This window comes from Paramisgurnus dabryanus, chromosome 13 (assembly GCF_030506205.2).
Source record: "Paramisgurnus dabryanus chromosome 13, PD_genome_1.1, whole genome shotgun sequence".
NCBI lineage: Eukaryota > Metazoa > Chordata > Actinopteri > Cypriniformes > Cobitidae > Paramisgurnus > Paramisgurnus dabryanus.
This window is the reverse complement of record NC_133349.1, coordinates 23389374-23414224: the sequence shown is the minus strand read 5'-3', so window position 1 is coordinate 23414224 and position 24851 is coordinate 23389374. Positions and strand designations below refer to the sequence as shown.

Sequence of the window (24851 nt, the reverse complement as noted above, 5' to 3'; positions counted from 1 at the left end):
GAGACTTTCTATTAGTCTGATCCTATTATCCACAAGAATTCACTGGCGTTGAAAATGAACTTTAAAAAGGTTTGCCATCATCTTAGCTGAGACCCGTAATTGCAGATTGCCTGTATATTAATGTGTAGCCTGAATACCAGTGCATACGTCTATGTGTATCATTAAACTGCGAAAAAAGGTGTGCACGTGTTAAAATACGCTGCACGGGCACAAGGAGAGCTCTGGTTAAAATGTCGAAATGCTTGTTTACATTGTGGACACGCTGCTCCACTTGGCATTGCATTTGTGAGAGCACAAAAGGGAATATGTATGATTTGTATGAGACAGTACATGCCTTGAGTTCAAATAACAAGCAATTCACCCACAAAGCGGAAAGCTTTGTTGGATGGGTGTGTAGAGGGAAACCTTTTTAAAGTAGACACTATATTTAAACCATTACATGTATCATATGACTTTGAAGTTGGGAGAGATAATATTTGAAGTGAGACATGCATGCACACTTCATAATTCTCTATATGCTTGCACATACAAACGCACACACAGAGAACCTTGTTTTCTCTCCCAACCAAGCCACGGGGCTCTCGAGGGCCAGAAAGGGATCAAGCCAAACCCAGCATAGCCCCGTGGTCAACATTTATTCCCAAATACATTATCTCACATGCATGTTGCTGAGGCAGCAGATCTGCACTTCAGCCACAAATCCTGTAGGAGGTGGAGAGTCTTTTCAGCCTGCGGTACGAGAGCTGTCATTAGTTTCATGCCCCCGTTGTAATCATCGGATGCTGAATACCGCACTTGGGCCAGATTTGGTGTGTTTGTCGCAAAAGTATCATTATTTTTTGAAGGAGACTTCTTGGCAGGAACCTCGTTTCATCTCGCCTGCATGCAGATTGTGAACAAACGCGTGCACGTTCTGCTTTAAATTAGCCAAGAACGGGTTGTAAACAAATGCAGGGCAGGCCGGCGGGATGGATGCTGCTTGGCTCAGCTCTTCCGACATCAAAGGCCAGACTGAGCTTTGATGTCTTCCCGAAGGGAAACTATGACTGCAGCTCAGGCCTGCAAGCTTGTGAACATTTAAAATAAAATGATGAGGTTTATATGATGGGTGATTTTCATGGGTTTGTGCCGGGCTGATTTGCATAGCTGTTTATGCCGGGGGCCAGAAGGTTGCTGGTTTGATCCCTGTACTGTATAAAGGGAGCCATGTGTTAGCACAATTGTGCACTTAGAAATGGCACAGATTGCTTCAGGCGGGATTGTCCACTTTGGACAAAAGCATCTGCTAAATGACTATTTTTGTAGTGGTCACCATGAAACCTGTTAAGATTCGTAATTGGACATCTGTCGGAATATGTTTAGTCATAGAAAGTGACTTTTATCCATAAGGAAGTAATTGAGGAGTTCAGATGCAAAACCCACTAAGTGGCCAAGCACACAGAACGGAGGCGGACCTGCCTTTATTTGATTGACTTTAGAAAAGAGCAGTGCGCTGCTTTTTTATATTCCTAGACAACCATTGAGGCAGCTGTCCTGTCAATCAAATATTGAAGCGTGAGCACTCTTGAAACTTTGGTTTGCTGTTAACTGTCATATTAGCAGAAATTTTAAAAATAGGGTGCTTGCTGACCTTGATCGAGGGTGAGAGGTGCACAAACACACAGGAGACAGTGAGTGACTGCAGTCTCCGGTTGTTCAAGAAACTATAAACTTCTGTCACCACAACGGAAGGCTCGCCTCTCCCCTCATTCAATTGGACAATGGAAAAAAACAGAATAATGTTTGGTGCTTTTCCGCTTAAAAGTATAGCTGAAGATTTTCTTTTTCCGGGTGGATCATCAAGACTATTGGTCATCCCAGTTGTCAATCATTCTGATGATATGTTTACGTAAGGCCGTCATACGTGCTTATCCCTAGGTTCGCTTTCTGTGCATGCACACTTTTTAGGTGTATGTGTGGTGGGCTACAGTTTCAGCCATTCATTGAAGCTTGCGTTCTTACCATAGTTTTTCAAAATATCTGAGGGTCGCAAGAGAAAAGGTGTTTATGAATTGTGTGACAAGAAAAGAAAGACCTCTGAAGAAACAAGACAAGAGTGTTTTGGGGAGAATATTCACACAGATTGGGCTTCCCACTGATGCTTCAGTCGCAAAGTTTCTACTCGACAGGTAAAGTTTGTCATGCTATTTGGAGAAATCCATTTAAAATCACTGCTAGTAAAAGTTGATGTAAGCTACGATTAGCGATCCTAGCCCTGGCACAAGTCACGAACCGCGCAGAAACGGTAAACATCTCAATGTAAAGCTCTCTCTCGTGCACACATTTATTGGCGTTCCATCTCCAGAGCAGGTAGAGTGTTGCGCATGTGCAATTTTTTAAACATTTTTTAAAGTGGAGGGGTGGTTCTTTTAAAAAATTCAGGAAAATCTTTCAATATACCTTTTAAGGGGTGACTTTTTTCAACTTAAGACGCTCAGAGCACTGTTCCAAAAGCACAAGGCATGGCAAGCAACAAAAACGCATTTGGCGCACATAAACAGTACGCATAAAGCTCACTGCCCATTGAAAAACATAAAAAAGGTGCCTCCCACGGCCATTTTTTATCTGGCTCTTATGTTAAGGTTCAGTTAATTCACTTTAATGGCAATGAAAGTTTATTAGTCAGTAATTGAAATGCCTTATTTGTCACTTTAGTCATTTGATCGGTATCAAATTTGACTGTATTTCGCTGCAAAACCCTCAAAGTGCTTTTTTGGCAAAATACATTTGCAAACAGTAAAATCACTAAAGATGCAACTACAAACATTTCAAATAATAATGGACAGAATGTAAAAAATGAAGAAACTGAACCACACATCAGGGGTTGACGCATGCTGTTGTTCATCCAGTTCATCTTTCGTGAACTTAGAGGACTTTGCTGAAAAATAGTTGTTGTGTGGCATTTAGTGGATTCTGCCAACAAAGCAGTATTTCTGAATGGCCCGAGGCCGGGATTAAGCATAGTTGAAGCAAAGGTTGTTGATGAACACATAATAATGGCGGAGAGCATTCGGTCAAGATCATTATATCATTTTCGACAGAGGTGGCATTTAGCGGCTTTTGCGTTTGAGCTCATCAATTATTTTATTATAAGTGGGAATTACATGGAGTTAGGCAGTCAGAGGAAAGAAGTAAAAAAAACCAGAGGTGGTTCAAAGAGCAGTGGTTCTCAAATTTTTTCGGCGTGCAGCCCCCGCCCCACCGTGTACGGTGCATCCCTTTGTGGCCCCCCACGATTTTTTATATTAATATTTAAATACAATTTTATTCAACAAAAAAATAATAATACATTTGAGTGCTGTTTCTAAGAAAGGATGTGTAAATAAATTTTGTTTTATTTAAACAACACAAAGTGTGTTGTTCCAAAAATAACACAGAGATGTGTCTATTCAATTTGTTGTCCTTAACTAGACACAACATGTGTTCATTTAACACATTCGTTTTAAGAGTGTAGCCTTATTTTTCTGAGGTTTCATTACACAGAATTCATGATAAATTGGCGGCCACCAATTTGAGAACCACTTACTGTAGTTAGAGGGATTGGCGAAGTCAATAAAGCCAATACACAAATATTAACATTTCAATTAAAGATAACAAATTGTTTTTGAATAGCATGCAGTGATGAATTGTGCACAATAAGCTTAAAAATCTTTTTATGGAAGTGAATAAATTCAGCGCTTTTGCGTCCAGATTGATTCTTGAGGTGAATGTTTCATTACAGTGGTCGTATAAAACAACCTCAGTCTACTGTGATCTTTTCTAAGCTTTGCACATATAACCATGAATGAAGGAGCGAGAGGTTAGACGGATCCTCGGCCTGTGATGACAGGACTGGTAAATGAGGCGTGCAAACCACTTAACTTGCCAGAAAATAGTTTGCTGTCTCCTTCGACCTCTCTGAAAAAGCTTGTTATTATAATCCTGTTTTTAAAGGATTTTCATGTCTGACCGAAGCCACTGTAATATGGTCTGTTTATAACCGGTGGTCATTTTTAATAGTTTCCACAGTTTTTCTGTGCTGTTACCGCTGCAGCTTTTACAGTCGGTGAGTCAGAGTGAAATAGGAGGGTTTGTTTAAGCCTGCAGTTTTATGTTGAGGGTTCTTGAGAACCAGATGAGTGATATAAAGTGTAAAACTCCTTTATCTGTGCCTCTTAATAATTACTTCTAAGGACATCCCAATGGCTATCCATCACCCTTTTCAAGAAACGCAACCAAACAATGAATCTTCCTTGTGTACTGTACATGTGTGTGTATAGGCACAGACGAACCACTGTCCATTCACTGACTGACAGTCTGATGTATACTGCAAACAAATCTGGAATGTGACCTCTGGAAGTTGTCACACAGATTTCTTTTATCAGTCCAACAGGAAACACAATGACAAAGTGCAATCCTGATATAATGAATGTTTTAGAGGACAAAGTATTCAATGGATTTGTTGTTATTTGTTATGGGTATTCTTATCAGTTGTTAAAGCGATAGGTTAGCGAAAAATTAAAATTACCCCAAGATTTACTCACACTCAAGCCATCCGAGATAAATACGTACATCGTCTTTCAGATGAAAGCACCTGCAGAAGTAATTAGCACGGCTTTAGGGGGTTAATAAAGGCCTTAACCTTAAGTGTAATTGATGTGATTTTGTGAGAAAATACCCATATTTCAAACTTTAATAAATAACTAGCAGTCTGACAGACATTAAAATGACCAATAATTTTTCACTTTTTAACATGACACTATGTTGTGTCACACACAACACCACACTAGTTCAACACACTTATTCAAACAGTACCATCCCCGTGAGATGTCTGGTCCACATTAATTTTGTCTTGTAAATATGTTTTAAGTACTTTATTTTATTCTGTTAAATGTTATTAAAATTTCTGTTTGTCTCATATTTACTGTAATAATATTTGTGTTATATCGGCCAATTGGCCATACAGCTTTCTTAATTCGGAATCAGGCATAAAAAACCATATCGGTCGAACACTACTTATTATAGTTTAAATATGGATCATTTTACTTACAAAATTGCATTGATTACCCTCAGAAGATCTTTTTTAACCCCTTGTTGATGTGTGGATTGTTTTTGTGAAGGATGGATGCACTTTTTTGGGCTTGGAAGTAGGGATGCACATTAATCGCGATTAAATTATAGCAGAATAAAAGTTTTATGTGTTTGAACTGTGTATAATAATTGTTTATATATAAATATGCACACATGCATGTATAATTTTAATAAGAATATATATATATATATATTAAGTATTTATATATAATATAAATTATACATAAATATACAAATGTATATACATGTAAACATTTCTTAAATATATACATGCATGTGTGTGCATTTATCTTTACAAAGTTATAATACACAGTTCACACACATGTATGATGCAAAACAAAAACTTTTATTCTGCTATAGATTAATCATGATTAATCGTTATTCATGATTCCTAGAAGTTGTGGACCCGGTTTTCTACTGTTACAAAGCTTGGAAGTGCCAGGACATTTATTTTTATATATTTATTAGGGATGCACCGATACTGGTATCGGGTATCGGCCTCGATACCACATTTTCTAAAGTACTCGTACTCGTTAAAAGTCCCCCGATACCTGGAATCGATACCACGGTCTGAGAAATGTCTATGTTTGAGCGGTGTGTAAGGGGTTAATGCCTCTTGTGTTGTCCAAAGAGGCAGAGTTTACAACAAACTGGAAAGCTAGTCCTTTGTTTTTTTGTTAAATTATATGACTAAAGTTGTTACCTGTAAATTTAAATCATGTTTTTTATTAAGTACTCTGTATCGGTATCGGCAAGTACTGAAATGCAAGTACTCGTACTCGTATTCCAAAAAAGTGGTATCGGTGCATCCCTAATATTTATATTTTATATAATAAAAAAATTGTCTGAAAGATGATGAACACATGTATCATATCATGTGGGTATAAATCATGGGGTGATTTTCATTTTTTATAAACTATCCCTTTAACTATTTAAGATAAATCCCAAAACAATACAAACTATGGTTGGCTGCTTTACCTTTACATTTATGCATATGACAGACACTTAAGACATAAGCCTTGTTTACAATATATTGATGCGTATTGCATGAGCACATAATGGGCAGTTGTGCCCATTTTGCTTGGCAGTGTGCATGGCATTTTTTGTTTGTGCATGGCTCCACATCTGAAAATGACCAACCTTGGGGCGATTCTGGTCAAGCAGGCACGTCTGTGCCTTATCTCTTTGATCAATCCATACAAAACAATGCAGGTATGTTAATCAGTGTGTTTCCTGGGAATCAAACCCATGACCTTTTGCACTGCTAACACGATGCTCCGCCATTTACAGTAAGCTACAGGAATTACTATATTGACCTATAGGAACACTTCTTTCTGGATCATTCTGTCTTAGAGAGCAATTCTGGGCCAAACCTTTCTTCATTGTGGACCAGGCCTTATATCATTTAGTCAAAGATTTTGCTATTGTGTGTGCGTGCGTGTGTGTGTGTGTGAGTGTTTCCTTTGCCAATCAGAAGTGAGGGGTTTCAAACAGCACCTATATGCACACTCGTACACACACTCACACACAATAAAACAAAGGCATACAGTCATGCAGGAAAATACCCAAACCCACCCTCACTTGCATGCAGTGTTACAGGATAAACACACTCCGTCTTCCCTTCCCTCGCGGTTTCTCCGTCTGATGCCTCGTCTTGCACATACTCACAGAATTCCTGCCAGTTTTGTTTGCCGTCTTGTTCACAGAAGGTCCTCGCACTTTTTAAACACATTGTGTGAAGTGGGGGAAATGTTCAGCATCGCATTATGTGGCTCATAGAGATACACAGTCTTTATATAATGTATCCAAGCTCTTACAGAACAGCACAGTGTACAGATGGCCTCTCCACAGGAGGTGATACACTTGTCCACAAATACTGTGTCAGCACTCACTGTGTGTGTGTGTGTGTGTGTGTGTGTGTGTGTGTGTGCGTTTTCTGCATGTTTGTGAATACTGTACCCAATTATTTTGGGTTGGAGTCAGGGTGTGTACACTAAATGATTTAAACTACTGTATGTGTGACCGAGTGTACCTAAAAGTGATTGAAATCAGCATGGATCTAGTGATACATTATTACTGATATTTGGGTTATGTTATATTAAAATTGCTATTATATATGTTTAGTGTAAAATTGTTTAACATTTGTAGTACATATAAATCTATATTGCATTTATATTTTTTATTTAGCATTTTTAATTTTAACAATTAGATGCGTCTAACATGAAATAACCTACATTGTCAAAAGCAGCCAACAGTCTCCATAAGGAAACAAAACAGCTTAGTCGAGATACTAAAAAATGTCTCTACAAATACAGCATTCTGTGAGGGTTATGGTTAGGACTGTGGGATAGAGGAACAAACGGCTCAGAAATTGATGGTATATTTTTGTCAGGTTTTACTGGGTGTTATCCTCTACATGCAGGGATTTCAGACAGGCTTTTCGTTTGAAGTACATTCTTGCTGTGGCACATTTATATGTGTGTTCTGCCTCAAGGATGTCTGTTCCCTCTCATCCTCCGAGCTTTAATATGTGTGAGAGATAAGAGCCTGCTCGAGAAAAAGGGAGCTGCGAGGGTGTGTGTGTGTGAGCTAGATAGTCACCCAACTTAACATCTCAAAGCAGCTAAAATTCTCCCCGGAACACCCCGGTGATGCATAGACAATCAACATGGTATTTAACACCTGTGCCAATGCTGTGAGGGAAGTTGAACATAGGAGGTTTTACTAGAGCCCGACCAATAAAGGATTTTGAAGGCTGATACCGATACAAATGTTTGATGGTTTTAAAATTCGATATTACGATGTATCGGCCGATATTTTTTCCCAGAAGCACGCAACAAAACATTAACAGATTTCCCTAAAATTAGTTATTTGTAGTTATTTATGAGTTTTAACTAAAATAATATGATAATGCATTTTAAAAAGAAACTTGTTTCTTTTATTGTCACAACAGAACAGAGGAACATCAGAATATATTAGAGTTCTGATAAATAAAATGTATAAAAATACAAACTTAAGATATGAAACGTAAAGGCCTTTGAACAAAAACACAACAACAACCAAATCAAAGTTACCTGTTTTAAAAGACTTGGTTCATAAATATAATTTTGAATAGGACTGGAGACAAATTCTGTTAAGTTCTGAAAAATAACAACAACAGCAAAATATAAATTGCTGATTACTTGACTCAGGCAGTGGCTAGATGCCTAAATCTGGACCCCACCAGCAGCTACTGGTTCAGAGCGCTCTGTCAAAAACACCAACAGTGAGGAAATCTAATGAAGGCTGTTTTGTCCGTTTTTATTTATTTTAGTTTTTTAAAATATTTATTTATCGCCCATTATGAATGTCGATACCGATAGTTTGGAAAACGACTAATATCGGCCTGCCGATATATCGGTCGGGCTCTAGCTTTTACCACATATCTTTGGCACAAGGCAATGATTTGACCTTGGCATTTTTCACTTGAATTCATCTGCGGTTGTTTTGGGAAATAGCAAACACTCTGACAGTAATAAACTGCCTGATATTCAGATGAAATATGCTTCATTAACTCTTTCACCGCCAGAGTTTTTTTAAAAAAGTTGCCAGCCAGCGCCAGCGTTTTTCATGATTTTCACAAAAGTTTAATGTCTTCCAGAAAATGTTCTTCTTCAAATATATAAACATACAATATACCAAATGAACGAACAGACCCTCTGCTTTCAAAAAAAAAAAAAAAAAACGTTTCATCCTACCTTCAGTGGTTCTTTGTAATCAGCTTTTGAATATGGGTAGGTTTCTGCAAAAACACCACATTTTGAGCAGAGATAAAAAGCAGAGATAATTCCATTTTTGTGACAGACTTTTCATAGAGTTCCCATTCAGAGCGAAACAGACACGGACATGCCGCAGCTTGCCAATGGCAATACTTCCAGGTTTAAAAACTTGCGGATAATAGCGGTATTGCGGAAAAACTCATCATTGGCGGGGAAGCGTTTTCTCTTGATTGACGAGATATCTCGTCAATGCCGGGGAAAGACTTAAAAGGCTTTTCTCTTTCTGTGTCCAACGCTTATGGTTCCTTAATGCTTAAAGGGATAGTTCACCCAAAAATTAAAATTTTGTTATCATTTACTCACTCTCATGTTGTTACAAACTTGTATAAATTTCTGTTTTGATAAACACGAAGGAAGATATTTTAAGGAATGTTTCGTAACCAAACCGTTCCTGAGCCAAAGTATTCTTTTGAATTTCCTACTATGAAAGTAAATGGGGCTCACAAACCTTTTTAACTCTTTCCCCGCCATTGACGAGATATCTCGTCAATTAAGAGAAAACGCTTCCCCGCCAATGACGAGATTTTCCGTCTTTCCGCAATACCGCTATTATCCACCAGGTGGCGCCCTTCCGCAACTTTTTAAAACCGGAAGTATTGCCCTATGGCAAGCTGCTGCATGTCCGTGTCTGTTTTAAAGATCGCTCTGAATGGGATCTCTATGAAAAGTCCGTCATAAAAATGGAATTATCTCTGCTTTTTGCTCAAAATATGGTGTTTTTGCAAAAACCTACCCATATTCAAAAGCTGATTGCAAAAGAACCACTAAAGGTAGGATGAAACGGTTTTTTTTTGTTTGAAAGCAGAGGGTTTGTTCTTTCATTTGGTATATTGTATGTTTATATATTTAAAGAAGAACATTTTCTGGAAGGCATTAAACTTTGGTAAAAATCATGAAAAACACTGGCGCTGGCTGGCAACTTTTTTTTAAAAACGCTGGCGGTGAAAGAGTTAATTGTAACATTAGAGTAAAGGATGACAGAATTTTTATTTTTGGGTGACCTATCCCTTTAAATCTTGAAGAGAAATACAGATTGAATGTTTTCAGTATGTTTTAGTCCTTTTATAATTTTCACAAAGTCTGACCTTCATCATTTCATTTGCTGAAATTGGGTGCTGACTTTATTTTCTGCTTTTCATGCTTTCTGTAGGCTTTATTCATGTCATAGTTTTTGCCGCCCACAGTCCTACTTATCATCTAATGAATATTGCACAGTATGTAACAAAGTTGTGATTTCAAGGTTTGTGCTTTCAACACGAGAAAGATTTAGTGGCATCAAATCGTTTTGCAGGAATCAGAAAGTCTGCCTGCATTTTTCACCATTTAATTTTTTTATTCATGTACAAATTCTTATTTGTATACTGATTCTGTCATTATTTTAGTGTATTTTAATTCTGGCCTTTAATGAAGCAGCGGCAGGAACATAGAAGGCTAGCAGCTCAAGTGTATTTGGAAATGTGAATAGGCAGTGAATGCACCTTCTGACCCTGAGGTTTCCTCCATTAATCTCCAGTCTTTCTTATTAGATCCAGCGATAGAGGAAAAGCACCTGGCAGATCACCAAAAGAAATTACATTTTCCCAATGAGCCACAGAAGAATAATTCATTTGTATTGTTAGCCATAACTGGGACAACACACCAGTGCCCAACAGACTATAACCCTCACAAACCAGTCACATATATTCTCATATAAATGCAGATTTCTGTAAATAAACAGACTATTTCGGTGTGTAATGTAAACTAGAAACTATTAAGTAATCATTATTTAGACTAGTTTAGACCATGAATCCAAAACCTTTAAACATAACCAAATAATCTTCATCATAAATTGCTTGATGTTTTTCGGTACATTTAGGGTTAACTTCCCAATAAACAGGTTTGACACAAAGCCTCAGACCATACAAGCATTTCATTCTGGCCTAGCTTAGTGATTGACTTTATTCAAGTCCTTTACTGAAGGCAAGGCATTATGGGTAACTTTCCTGTGTGGCTCAGGTTCTTGGTCTTCAACCAAGTGTATGTGGTTAATGGTTAATTGAGGATGTGGCTTTCTATAGTAGAAACGGCGGTTTCCTTGTTTATAAGCACATTTTGCAATGCATTTACAATTTTGACAAGATAAATATACAAAGTAAAGTCTTACATGATATATTATTCATTTTTCCATTGTTATTGTCACGTGTTGTGGTGACGCTCTGTATTGTACCGTATGTGTGTCGTGTGCTGGACTTTGTACTTGTGTTTGGTTGGGATTGTGTAGGCAGAAGCTGAAATGCTGACTGCCCGCAGTCTTAAAGTGCTGATTGTATAAGAGACAGTGCATGAAATAAGGGATGGATCCTTAGGGACTAGCAAGAAGTCAGAGAAGAGCACTGATTTACACTCTCATAGATAATGTTTTCCTAAAGGAGCAACAGCTCTGCTATCCACTCCCTCTCTCTCTCTCTCTCTCTTTCTCTCTCAACCTACTGTATCTCTCTCTCACACTAGAGATCAAACATTTACTTATTATGAACTTTTACACACAGAGACACACACAGTGTGTGTTATTGTTCATGGTGTGACTGCAAGCGTTTTTTTTTCTCTCATAATCACCATGTGAATTTTTTTATGACTGACCTGAGATTCAGATGCTTTTGTTGATGTGGAAACACTGACTGAAGCATTGGTTCACTTCACTGTGGTACATTCAGTTCAACTGTTGTCAAATGACTCTTTATGCCTTGTTGCCAAATTGGTGTTTATGGATTTGGAGTAGTCGCTTTCAGTCCTACTTTATGTGTTAATATTGATCTTGTAGAAGCCGGTCTGGCTAGACTGTCTGAAGTGGTCTGAGAGGAACTGTCTTATTTTGTTCTTGATAACTTCACGTATTTTTGTTTTGCTTTCTTTTCTCTGTATGTATAGGCTGTCTGAAATTTACTTAAAGCGTTTTTTCATGCCACACCCATTATTATCATTATACAACAGTTCTTTCTGGTTGTCGAATCTGATTGGCTGATAGCCGTGATATATTCTAACTAGTATCGTCCGTTAACAAATATTTTTTTCTTTTAACTGATAATGTTAATCGGTCATACATTCTTACTTTCGGTTAACGGTTAAACGGTCAATGTGAACATCCCTAAATTAAATCTAAAAAAATCAGGCTACTAACCAAAAGCACTACTTTTTTTGTATAATATAACTGTTTTAGAACAGTTTTTTGTAACAAATTTTCTTTGGGTGGCCATGAAGGAATGCATCGTACACAAGGGGGGCCACACGCTGAAAAAGTTTGGGAACCACTGGTCTAGTAAATACTCTGTGTAGTGAATGCAGCTCCATCTGAAAGTAGGTAATGCCGATTTTCTACTAATCACCGAACCGGCTTTTTTGTTGAGATACGCATGAGTAGTGTTGGGTAAGTCACTCAAAAAAAGAAACTAGTTCCTAATTACATCTTCAATCATGTAATTCAATTACTGTACAATTTACTATCTCCAAAAAGATAGTTTTGTTTACTTAGTTTTATTACTTAGGATTTAGAAAGTAAATAAAACTATTTATTAAATGATACAAAGATAGGCTTGAAACGTCTCAAATAAATCATATAAAAGCACATGAATTATACTGGTCGCACTTTTTAAGGTCCAGTTCTCAATATTTCTTTTGCCTGAAGAAGGCCCAATAGGGTCGAAATGTTGCCTTTTATTAAATATGGGAGTTAAAAGCAATGCTGCGGACATAAATTTTTTTCACTTTAGTAGTTTATTTTGTGCTGCACCTACCAGAAGGTGGGATGTGCACACAATTACTTGTTTAACCAATTCTCACTATTAACTAACTATTAGCATATGTTTTGTTATCTCTGAGAAGAGTAGGGCTAAAATACATTGCAATACTTTTTCTTTTTTTATCAAAAATGTAAAAAAAAGCTGCATTTTTTTTAACTTTTTTAAAAGCCAAAATGCTTCCACACATTGGCTTCGAAAGCTGCAGGTGTTTTTACATTTTCTGCCATTTTCTCACTCCCGCTAACTAACTGGCTGCATATGACAGACAACAGACAAGTATTGATATTGAATGAAAAATCGATACACTTTCGTGGGATATTTTTGCACAGCCCTAGAGAAGAGGGACTAAAGGGAAGTGTTAAAACATATAAAGCTCTTAGGGGATTTTAGATAAAGGATTATACTGTCAGAACACACAGTCTACAGAATAACTTAATAACAATGAAACAATATAATAACCTTGGCACATAGCGGCTCTTTAAACAGACAGTAAGTGTTATACCCTTTTAAGTGAGAATAAACTGTCGGGAGACGAGTATTTCAACAAGGCACTTTAAAGAAGAGGCCCTCATTATGCCATTAATGTCTTTTCATTTCTTCTAGATCCTGAAGATTATCAGCCACCAATATGGAAGTCCTACTGTAAGTATAATAATTGATTTCTAAAAGACATTTTCAATGTTAACTGTTAAAAACTATTTTTTTAAGTTAATAAATGTCACATAAGTGTTAGGTCTTAAACATTTAAACCAGTATGGTGTAAATGTGATGTTAAATTTACATTTTTCATTATGGGAAAGTTAAAACGTAGCAGAAGAACAGGATTCTGAAGAAAGTTGTCCTAAACATCTCTCTGTCAAGAAAACATTATCTCAGTTCTTCTCCTTTGAACCATCTCCTAGCCCATCCCACTGCTCACCTCAGTTTCCCTTGAATTCACTCCCACTGCGTAGTATTTTTAGAGCAGTCCTCATCCCTGTCAGCCTGGTGGAAGTTGTCCAGGACTCACTGCTTGTTTTGAGCTTTCCTGACAAGTTCTTGGCATATCCGTCAGATGCCTTCCTGCTCCCTGTATGGAAAATCTGTAAAAATTTGAGCAGAGAGTCCAGATTCTCTCTGTGATCGGACTGCGGCAGTCGATTGCTGCGCTACATGACAAGCAGTTTTAATGAAGTCATCATGAGAAGGTCAAGTCCATGTCGAGCTGAAGTGCCCCCACACATCTGCTGCCATTTTTAAGGCCTAGATTGATCATTTCACTAGTCCTGCTCTCTGATTTACAAGACATTATTACATTATAACTTCTTTCTCTTAATAAGAAACATTTTAGATTGATAATGCAGTTTGAAAATGACTGTGGTTTTATGGGGTTTCTCAGATGACCGTAAAAAGCAAACAAAGAATTTCAGTGTTTCCTTCAGTAACCTATCAAGGCTTCACAGCAAGTTCTTACATTTATAATAGAATATTTAAGGTACCTTTCAAAGGGTGTCTCTCTTTCCTAAAGGGTGGCATTAATGCACAAATTATATATCTTGTCATTTTTAAAACGCATAGTAGGATTATAAACAGATAGCACATGGGGTCAGTTTATTTGTATTGGAGCGACTGGTGTGGTTTCCCAGTTTAAAGTTCAAACTCCCCATTATTATCGCTGTGAAATGAGTAATCAAGGACACGTTGTTTGAAAAAAACTGACCTTGCCCTTGTAAGCTGATTATTTAGGAGAAAATAACCTGAGAACATTTTAGTAAAACTTTGTTTACATTCAAACAGGCACAGTAGCAATATCTGAACTAAAACCTGCCCGGACCGAATACTGCCCCTTGATGTATTGCCCTTGCATACTGACCAACTGCTGATGTTTATCTGTTTGCCTCTTGCACTGCATTTATTTTTTAAAACATAACCAATATTACCAATATTAAGTCCACTGCTATAATGTGCTGTAGCTTAAAGGAATAGTCTACTCTTTTGCCATATTAAACTATGTTATTACCTCAACCTAGACGAATTAATACATACCTATCTTTTTTCAACGCGTGCACTGTACAGCGCATTATGAATTTGTTAGCATTTAGCCTAGCCCCATTCATTCGTATGGTACTAAAACAAGTTTTATTTTGTGGCACCAAACTTACTGGTATAACTCCTCATGTAACAGTCTTTAAATAGGGAAAACACAGAAGTGTTTGGTGGCTTCCCTGTTTGGTACCATAGGAATGAATGGGGCTAGGCTAAATGCTAACACATTCACGACGCTCTGTACAGTGCACGAATTGAAAAAAGATAGATATGTATTAATTCATCTAAGTTGAGGTAATAACATAGTTTAATATGGCAAAAGGGTAGACTCTTCCTTTAATTTGACGGCAGTGCTAGTGGGTTTGTATTCTGAATCTTAAGCACTATTCGAATGGGATTAGTTTTTCAAATGATGCTTGAGTTGCAATGTGTTCCCCACGGTGTCTGTAATTTTTATGTACCGATTCGAACGGGACTAAAATTCACAGCCTATTCCAGAAATGGGAGTGTGTGTTTCATGCGTTTGGGTGTTGCAGAAGATCACATGCTCTGGATACGCATTTGTGATGTTTGATATTTTGCTTTACATTAAAAATGATTACAGAACATGAATTATGAATTTAATTTTGACTCAAAATAACTTACACAAATCTTACTAAAGTAGCTGGTTTATATAACTGGCTGTATATAATAAACTCATAGAAATTAAGATATCAAGATTAATAACAATTTATTATCTTTATTAATTTACATTTACATTCCGGAGTGGACAAAAGTAAGCTTGAGTTTCTTACCTGATACTGAATGATATTACAGTGCCCAGTCTTAACATTGTATGAGATTCTGACGAATGGAAAAACATCCATCTCTGAATGAATGGGACCCAGGAGGTACAATATATATGCGCGTTTGTAAGACCTTACGGCAGATCATGTTGGCCAAAACACAAGAAGAACCATGTTTTCTAAAGATATTGCTGGCAAACACAGACATTCGCATTCGGATGGGATAAAATTTCTCAGAGGAGCACTGAGTTCGGCAAAAACAGCAGATATATTGCTCTGGAATATTTACGGAGGTTGTGAGAGAAAAACATTCGGAAGGGATTAAAAACACGAGAAGCACAATCTTCTTAGAGGTCCCCCTGTAAAACTAATCCTGTCTGAATAGTGCTTTAGACGATTTATGTCCAATAGAGTGTGCATTGTTTTGACATAGATGTGCCAGCATTTTAAGCATAGCATGTAAACATTTATAAATGCAAATATTTTATAGATGTTTTTTTTTTAAACTATGTGATGGCAGAGTGATCAAGGAATATTTGAAATACTTTATAAGAGGGGGGGTAAATAATGACAAATTTAAAATGTTGGGGTTAACTATTGTTTTTAATTGCTCTAATTACAGAAATTAACTTTTCAACTGCTTAACAACATAGAGATAGGCCTAACCGAAGTCTGGCACTTACAGGGGGAAATAAATCGAGATTTCCTAATGATTTATTATTTCTGGTATTTCAAAAATGCCGTTGGGTCTGAAGGCCTTTCACAAATGAATAACCGCAAGTCGAGGCACAAGTTTTTATATCTTTTTCTGCATCTTCCATTTATTTTCAGTGTACCAGCTACAGCAGGAAGCACCGAGACCCAAGAGGATCACATGTCCTCAGGAGGTAAGTGCAGGAAAAAATGTCAGTAAATAACCCAAGGTTTATCAAACATGACTCATATTGACACAGTCAGCATATCTTGAGCTAAACACTGGAGCAGATGTTCTGTCTGTCATCTCCAGTCGTCCCTCGCTCCAAAAACTCCAAAAAAGGAAAAGATTCACTGTTAAACAATCAGGCATCAACCTGACAAAATAATTTGTGGTGAAAGCTGGATTTCTCAAAGTCTTGGTCTCATGCTGTCTGTTTACCTTCTCTTATTTCACCTTAGATGGAGAATAGACCCAAGTACTATGGTAGAGAGTAAGTGCCTAACTTTACCTTACACAATTCAAAATTTAAGCGAGGATGTTTTTATATCCAAATGAAATTCCTGAGTCTAAATAAATGTAAACTGAGGTACAGGATGAAAGTCAGAATTGAAATTTAAAGGAATAGTCCATTTTCTTAAAAAATAAATCCAGATAATTTACTCACCACCATGTCATCCAAAATGTTGATGTCTTTCTTTATTCAGTCGAGAAGAAATTATGTTTTTTGAGGAAAACATTCCCGGATTTTTCTCATTTTAATGGACTTTAATGGACCCCAACACTTAAAATTTAACTCAAAACTTAACAGTTTTTAAGGACTCTAAACGATCCCAAACGAGGCATAAGGGTCTTATCTAGCCAATCGATTGTCATTTTTGACAAGAAAAATACAAAATATGCACTTTTAAACAACAACTTCTCGTCTATCTGTTGTCCTGTGATGCGCCAGCGCGACCTCACGTAATTGCGTAGTGACGTAGAAAGGTCACGTGTTACATATATGAAACGCACATTTGCGGACCATTTTAAACAATAAACTGACACAAAGACATTAATTAGTATCATTCCACATACAACAACGTCAGAACGGTCCTCTTTCTCCACACTTGTAAACACTGGGGCTTAGTTGCGCATACATCATTCGTGACCTCTTGACGTGATGACGTTGCGTGAGGTTGCGCTGGCGCATCACAGGACCGGAGATAGACGAGAAGTTGTGGTTTTAAAGTGCATTTTTTTTCTTGTCAAAAATGACAATCGTTTCGGGGATTGTTTATAGTTAAGTGTTAAGTGTTGGGGTCCATTAAAGTCCATTAAAATGAGAAAAATCCTGGAATGTTTTCCTCAAAAAACATAATTTCTTCTCAACTGAAAGAAGAAAGACATCAACATTTGGATGACATGGTGGTGAGTAAATTATCTGAATTTTTTTTTAAGAAAATTGACTAATCCTTTAAACTAGATTTCATAGAAATGGAATTAAAATGGAAATTGATAAAAAGTTTTTAGTAATACATTATTAATTAATATCAAAAGTATCAATAATACATAATGACCATAGAATGGATATGATCACACATTATATGGTTTACAAGACTAGATTTAATAAATAATATAACTACTAATAATTAAAAAGATTTAAAATTGCATCTTTTTATGTGTAATATATATGTGAAAGTTGCATTGCACGTTTATATGAAAGTGTTTAGGAGTGTGTGTTCATGTGACTACTGTATGTAAGCCCTAGAGAGAGTCTGAGCTATGTTTGTGTGTTTGTTTGTGTGCACCAGGGTAAATCATGGTATGTACATATGGTGTGTACAGGTTCCATGGCCTGATTTCCAGAGAGCATGCAGATGAACTGCTGGCAGGGATTGAGGGTGCTTACCTCATCAGAGAGAGTCAGAGACAACCGGGAACATATACACTTGCCTTGAGGTACATACACCATACACCCATTGTTTTTAAAATACATACTTTAATTTCATTTATACATCCTACTCAACTTTATTTATAGAGCACTTTCAACACCACAAGTGGAGCCAAAGTGCTGGACAGAGAAGGATAAAAGAGAAAATATAATCAGATAAAAAGCATAAAATCAATACAAAACATATGACAAACAAACATGGCATACAAAGCATTTTCAAATGCTACCGAATCTATCCACCCATATCCTTTATCCATTTATGGGCATTAACTTGTGGCCCCAGTACCGCTTTTGAAATGTGGGTTGGACCACAGACATGGTGAAGGCATGACTAATAAATATTAATTAGGGTATGTTTAAATAATTAAAGGAAAACGTGAGAGTTTTTCAATATTTTACTATGTTTTTACCTCAACTTAGACTTATTAATACATCCCTATCTTTTTTCAATGCACGCACTTAATCTTTGCATAGCGCGTCGTGAATGTGTTAGCATTTAGCCTAGCCACATTCATTCCTTAGGATCCAAACAGGGATGAATTTAGAAGGCACCAAACACTTCCATGTTTTCCCTATTTAAGAGAAATATAAACGCCCCAAACGAGGGGTGTTAATACAAGCAGCATTCTAACACTTTTGCCTATATAGTGTATGTCAGTGGATATATCAGTACATAAATGACACTGATGACAAGCACAGAGAAAAACAATCACTTAAAAAGCCAAATGACAGATGCTTCCTCTATATTAGATGCATCCCTGCCACCAAAATATTTTTTGTAGTGCGGTGGGGAAAATATCGGTTATGGCATAAAGTCCATCCATCTTCTCAACTGTATGTTCATCCACCCATGAACACTTTCCTCTAAAGCAATATTTCTTGTCTCTCACTCAGATTCGGGGGCCAGACTCTGAACTATCGTCTCTTTTATGATGGAAAGCACTTTGTGGGAGAAAAGCGTTTCGAGTCTGTTCATGATTTGGTTACAGATGGCCTCATCACTCTCTATATTGAGACCAAGGCAGCTGAGTACATCGCTAAGATGACCACAAACCCCATTTACCAACACCTGGGCTACACATCTCTCCTAAAGGACAACTCACTCACTAACCGTCTCAGTCGGGCCCGTTCTGAGACAAAAAGAGTTACTTTTCAACAAGATGACAAGGTGAGGAGATTTTCATTGGCTAGAATGTTCTTAAAACACATTATTAAAGGACACAGCGTGTTGTGTCAAATATATTAGGGTGACCATACGTGCCATTCTTCCCGGACGCATCCCGTCCAGGATTTTGTGTTCGTCTTCCGGAAGTCGTATTTGTCGACCGCATACGTCATAGAGGATTACTATTATTATTATTACAGAAAAGCAACCGTTACATTTTAAGGTAAGAATGAAACTACGATTGTATATCTTATGTTTTTAACTGAATGGCGTATGCGGTCAACAAATACGACTTCCGGAAGACGCACCGAAATCCTGGACGGGATGCGTCCAGGAAGAATGGCACGTATGGTCACCCTAATTATATCAATACCTCATAAAGAGACATTGTACTGACAAGGTCAAATATGTGACCCTGGACCACAAAACCAGTCATAAGTTGCACAGGTATATTTGTAGCAACAGCCAACAATACACTGTATGGGTCAAAATTATAGTTTTTTCATTAGGATATTTAGTAAAGATCATGTTCCATTTAAGATATTGTGTACTTTTTCTACTGTAAATATATATAAAAAATATTTATTATTCATAATATGTGTTGCTAGGGACTTCATTTGGAGCACATTAAAGGCGATTTTCTCAATAGATTTTTTGAACCCTCAGATTCCAGATTTTTAAATAGTTTTATCTCGGTCAAATATTGTCCTATCCTAACAAACCATGCAAAATTATGTATTAAAGTTTTCAGAAAAATTTACCTTTGTGACTGGTTTGGTGGTCCAGGGTCACATATGCCAAACACAGCTGATTAAACCATTTTTAATGAATAGGCAGTTTTTGTGGCTTTGTGAAATCATCATTACAATAATTGGATTTCTCTTGTGGAGTCCCAGGAGCTTCAATTGTTCAAATGGTTTTTTAATTGCGCATGTTCATTTTAGATTATGGAGGCTAATCACGAGACTTGGGAGGAATTTCATGTTTGCTTGTTATTTCATATTTCGCCACGCTGACAAACAAACATAATCATCAGACATTACACTAACTACGTCTGTTACTCCATATAATGCTGATAAGAACATTTTTGTAAACTTTTTGTTTGTTTTGCAAAACCCGTCGTCAACATTTCTGTGGAGTCCCACAGGGCTCTGTTTTAAAGCCTCCACTGTTTCGTTGTGTATAATTTTAGGATATGCAGGCTAATCAGTAAACCTTGAATTACTGTTTGCTACTTAATACAGTGTATTTCAGAACTCAGATAAACAAGCATACTGTTTTCTGTCAATACTTTAATTGAGACATTTTTAATACCTAAGATGACATACATTTACATGCACAAAGTAATGAGTTGATGATTAGCATAACACACATATCTCATGTCAGTGCATTGAGAACTTAGGATATAGGGGGATTTAAGGTAAAGTGGAACACTTTTTTGTCAGTGAAATTAATTGTAAAGTGTCCTACTTTACCCCAATTCACCCTACAGTATATGTGTATTGTGTAATTGTTTTCTTCTTCATCAATCTTATGATTGCTCCATTATTTCACAAATGTTTAAGATGTTATTTAGATAATGATAAGGAGAAGAATGTGTGTGTGTGGGGGGGGAGCATTTCAAAGATTAGAAGGGTGCGAAAAAATCTTTTAGCTTATGGGTGTGCGTCTTTGATGAAAGATAATGCCATGAAATGCGTTTTCTCCTCTCTCATCTATCAGACGCACCGTCTGCTTCACTGATGAGATGACTTTATCAAATCACTCAAAGCTGCATTACCTCTTCATTCATTTTCTGATTTAATCTCGAGTTGAAATCTTTTTTTCATGAAAGATTTAAAGATATTTCTAACATTTATGAATGAATCAAAGGAGTTCTTGTTTGTGTGTCACCCACATTTGTATTTGAATGGGGATATTTGATATATAAATATAGAAACATATCATGTGCCTCAACCTCAACAAGTTGTTTATTTTTCTCATTGTCCACTAGGGGGTAGTCTTAACACATTGTCAAATTAAAACCAGATCACTACTGTATTTGTCCCCATTTGACGTCCGTGTGTGACGTGGACTCAAATGATCTTTTTGCATGACTACTGCTTTTGTCTTACATTTCATCAGTCAGAGGTAAATAAAAATGTACACTTAACACACTAAAACTAGTTAATAACTAATCAAGAGTATTTCTTATTGTGCTGCCAGAATAAAGAAAGCTGATAAGTAGGGTTGAAAGTCCATTACAATACAATACTAAACAGCATACAATATACAGAAATATCGAATGCTCAGTGTTTATTAAGTCTTGTGTGTAGTACTGCAGTACACTCGTGTATGTGAAAGTACCAATAAATCATCTGAATGACTGATATTATGTGCATAGGGTTCTGGATCGTTTCCTTTGGCTTAAAGCGAAAAACATTTTTCATCTGATACAACAGAGATAAAACGACAAAGCTAAAACACAAACTCAATATTCAAGAATACAGTTATAATTTCATATTAGTTGTAATATATTACATTTATGAGCTAGCCTACCATTGTTGTGTGTAATAATATGAATTGTTATGAATCCACATATAAGGCTTTTCATGATAATTGGCTCACCCTGGTTTAGCTGTCTTGCCATGGAAACATCATTACGAACAAAACAATCAATATTTAAAGTGTAATTTTAGCCGATTAAGGACATTTCGGTGACCTTACAAACCCTGTCCTTCTGAATTCGCTTAAAGCATCACTGTCCTACTCACTGCTGAACAAATATTTATGATGTTTGGGGATGTAAATGAGGTGTGGCTTTCTATCACCATCACCTTTATGATAGCCAGTATGATTAAACACTCACCTTGTCTGTATGGTCATTCACTTGGCTCTCCTGGCGCTCACAGACGTAATCGCTTTAGTGGTCTGAGAGAGTGTCTGGCAAGTTTAAACACCATTGATGAATTACCGTCTTGGGCTCTGGTGATTGATCATAGTTGTTTACATTATATATCAGGACTGTGGCTTTTAACATGAAGGATTGAAATGATCTATCATTTATGTATGTCGATTTTTCCCCTACAGTTGTCGTGCACATTATTTCTGTTAAAATGCAGAAGGATTGTGGGTGGTTTGTGTGTTTGCTGGTCTGTCGCATTTGTGCAGTCTGCACTTTTGATTAAAAAAGCATCCCTAACATTATTGATATTTATTGACTGTATATAAATGAATACAGTGGGCTTTCTCTTATTAGTTAAATGAAAGCAAAGTGGATTGAGTGAACACATTTGCCTCTGTCTCTGCGTGCTGCATACAGTAGGATGTGGTTTACTTTTGTATATAATGTGCTGCATGTGTTCATAGAGATGCCAAGGAGTGAATTTTCTTCTAGTAATGGCCTAGTTCTGTCTTTTCAGCTGCTGGGTCTCGTCTCTTCTCTGTCAATACAGTTGGCTCTAAAAAGAGACTAGGTCTTATTGTCTCAGTCTTTTGTGTCTTGCTTCTTTTTCATTAGATGACAAGAAGCCATCTGCCTTGGGACAAAAAGTGCAAGTCTTGCGCCTGCACTCGCGTTGCGCGAACGCCCCATTTCCCACTTTCCTTTCATCACTGTGTATGTAACTGCCCAGTTCTTTTTAATCATGGGTGTAAATGTGAGACCCTTAATCATTTGTGACCCTGTCTGTGATGTCTCATAATTTAATCATAAGATTAGGAGCATCATAGTTTGACATCAGTATTAAAGATATCAAGGTTATATTTTCACAGAATGCCTTTACGTTATCAAGAATGATTTTTAGGTTTTCACAAACTGGGTCAGATTTAGTTACTAATTTTTGTGCTGATATTGTAAGTTGGTCATTCAGGCAGATTTTGTGACCTTTTCAGGTCATTTTAAGATTATGGGCCCTATCTTGCACCCAGCACAATTGACTTTGTCAGTGACGCATGTATCATTTGTATTTTGCACCGGCGCACAGCGAGTTTTTCCCTCCACAAACGCACATCGGCAAACTAGGGACTGAACTTGCGCTCCCTGGGCGGTTCAGCGCAAAAAAAGAGGCGTGTTCCGGCGCAAACCATCCCTGATGCTATTTTGCCGTTTCAAAAAACAATTGCGCCACTGACCAGAAAAAAAAAGTTTCAAGTCAGTGGCACGTTGCGCGTGGTTCATTATGCTATTTTAAGGGCGCATGCTTGACCATAATGTATAGCGTGCACAACGCGCATACACTTTGCTTATCTAATCTACACAGATGCAACAGTTATTTTTGCAAATCATAAATTGTTACACTTAAAAATATTAATACACGAGATAAGGGGAATCCTAGTGGTGAGCATTGTGGTGATAGTTTTTATTTATTCTCATGCAAATAACGATTAAAATATTTTCATAAGTTTGTTGTGTGGCTGTATTACGTTTATTTTATGTAAATAATAATTAAAATGTTTTCATAAGAAACCTTAATGTGTATGAACTTGATTTGTAAGAGTACTTTGGGGTTGGACCTTGCTTGCGTTTCTTGGGTCCGAATTCAAAGCCCCCAAACCCTTTCAGCGGTGAGGGTGGACGCAGCGATGTCCTCTGCTGGCGTCAGGTCATGTGTAGGCAGATCCACCTCCCGTTACACGGCGTGCCCGATTTATGCTGGCAAGCTTGGGATTCCCCCGTCTCCTGACATCATTGTAGCGCTTGGCACAACGATGGGGATGCCAGCTGATGAGACTGTGGCTATTTCCTCTCACGCCTGTTTAACCTACGCTGATTTGGGCGGGTTTCTCCTATCCCCATACAAAACAACTTCTCTGTCTTTGCCTGCTCTTACAAGAACGTCGGTCTCCTCGGCTGTGAACCGCTCCTGGCGTGCGCCTGGTAAATCCGTCATAATAATAGCAACCCGCCATTGAACTTGCGCCCTTGCGTTTAAAGGGAATGTTGGATAGCGTTCTGATTGGTTTATTTTACATAACGCCCAAACCACACCTATGAATAATGAACCTACTTCAGACCAACCCCTTATTGATTTGCGCCTGGCGCAAGAGTTATTTCTCATTCTCACGCCGGGAAAATAGCAACAGCGCCCAAGATCCGCCCACAAAGTCACTTGCGCGTTGTGCTTCGCACTTGCGTTTCAGATCATTAAAATAGGGCCCTATGTGATTGCAGAAATAAACTACATACACTGCAAAAAATTATTCATTCAATTTACTCAATTTTTAAAGTAAGTGGTTGCAATCAATTTATTTAAGCTACATTTAAACAAAAGCTTTTTATTTTATTTTAATTTTTTAATGTAGCTTAAATAAATTGATTGCAACCACTTACCTTAAAAAAAATTAGTAAATTGAATGAATCATTTTTTTTTTCAGTTTGTTTAGGTGTATACATCTTACATTTTACATTTATACACTTTTATCCAAAGTGACTTACAGTGCATTACAATTTTGATCTTTTATGCAACTGATGCATTGCTCTAACATCGAGCTATGCAAGAGTTTGAAGAGGAAATAAATCCCTCTTGACTTTTTTTTAAAACATTTATTTAAGTGTTTTTTTTTTC

At 37.1% G+C, this 24851-nt stretch overlaps 1 protein-coding gene across 2 annotated transcripts in view; it reads left to right on the top strand.

Annotated features, from left to right (window-relative positions):
* chn2 (chimerin 2) overlaps positions 1-24851 on the top strand; it is a 41291-nt gene that overhangs the window by 1251 nt on the left and 15189 nt on the right. Inside the window, exons 2-6 of one of the 2 annotated variants that reach the window (XM_065246028.2) lie at positions 13307-13345; positions 16345-16400; positions 16669-16700; positions 18035-18148; positions 19035-19308. In XM_065246028.2, the coding sequence (XP_065102100.1) occupies positions 13307-13345; positions 16345-16400; positions 16669-16700; positions 18035-18148; positions 19035-19308 (515 nt within the window). Of the gene's footprint in view, positions 1-13304; positions 13346-16344; positions 16401-16668; positions 16701-18000; positions 18149-19034; positions 19309-24851 lie in introns of those variants that run through there. The other variant, XM_065246029.2, reaches the window with a different exon arrangement.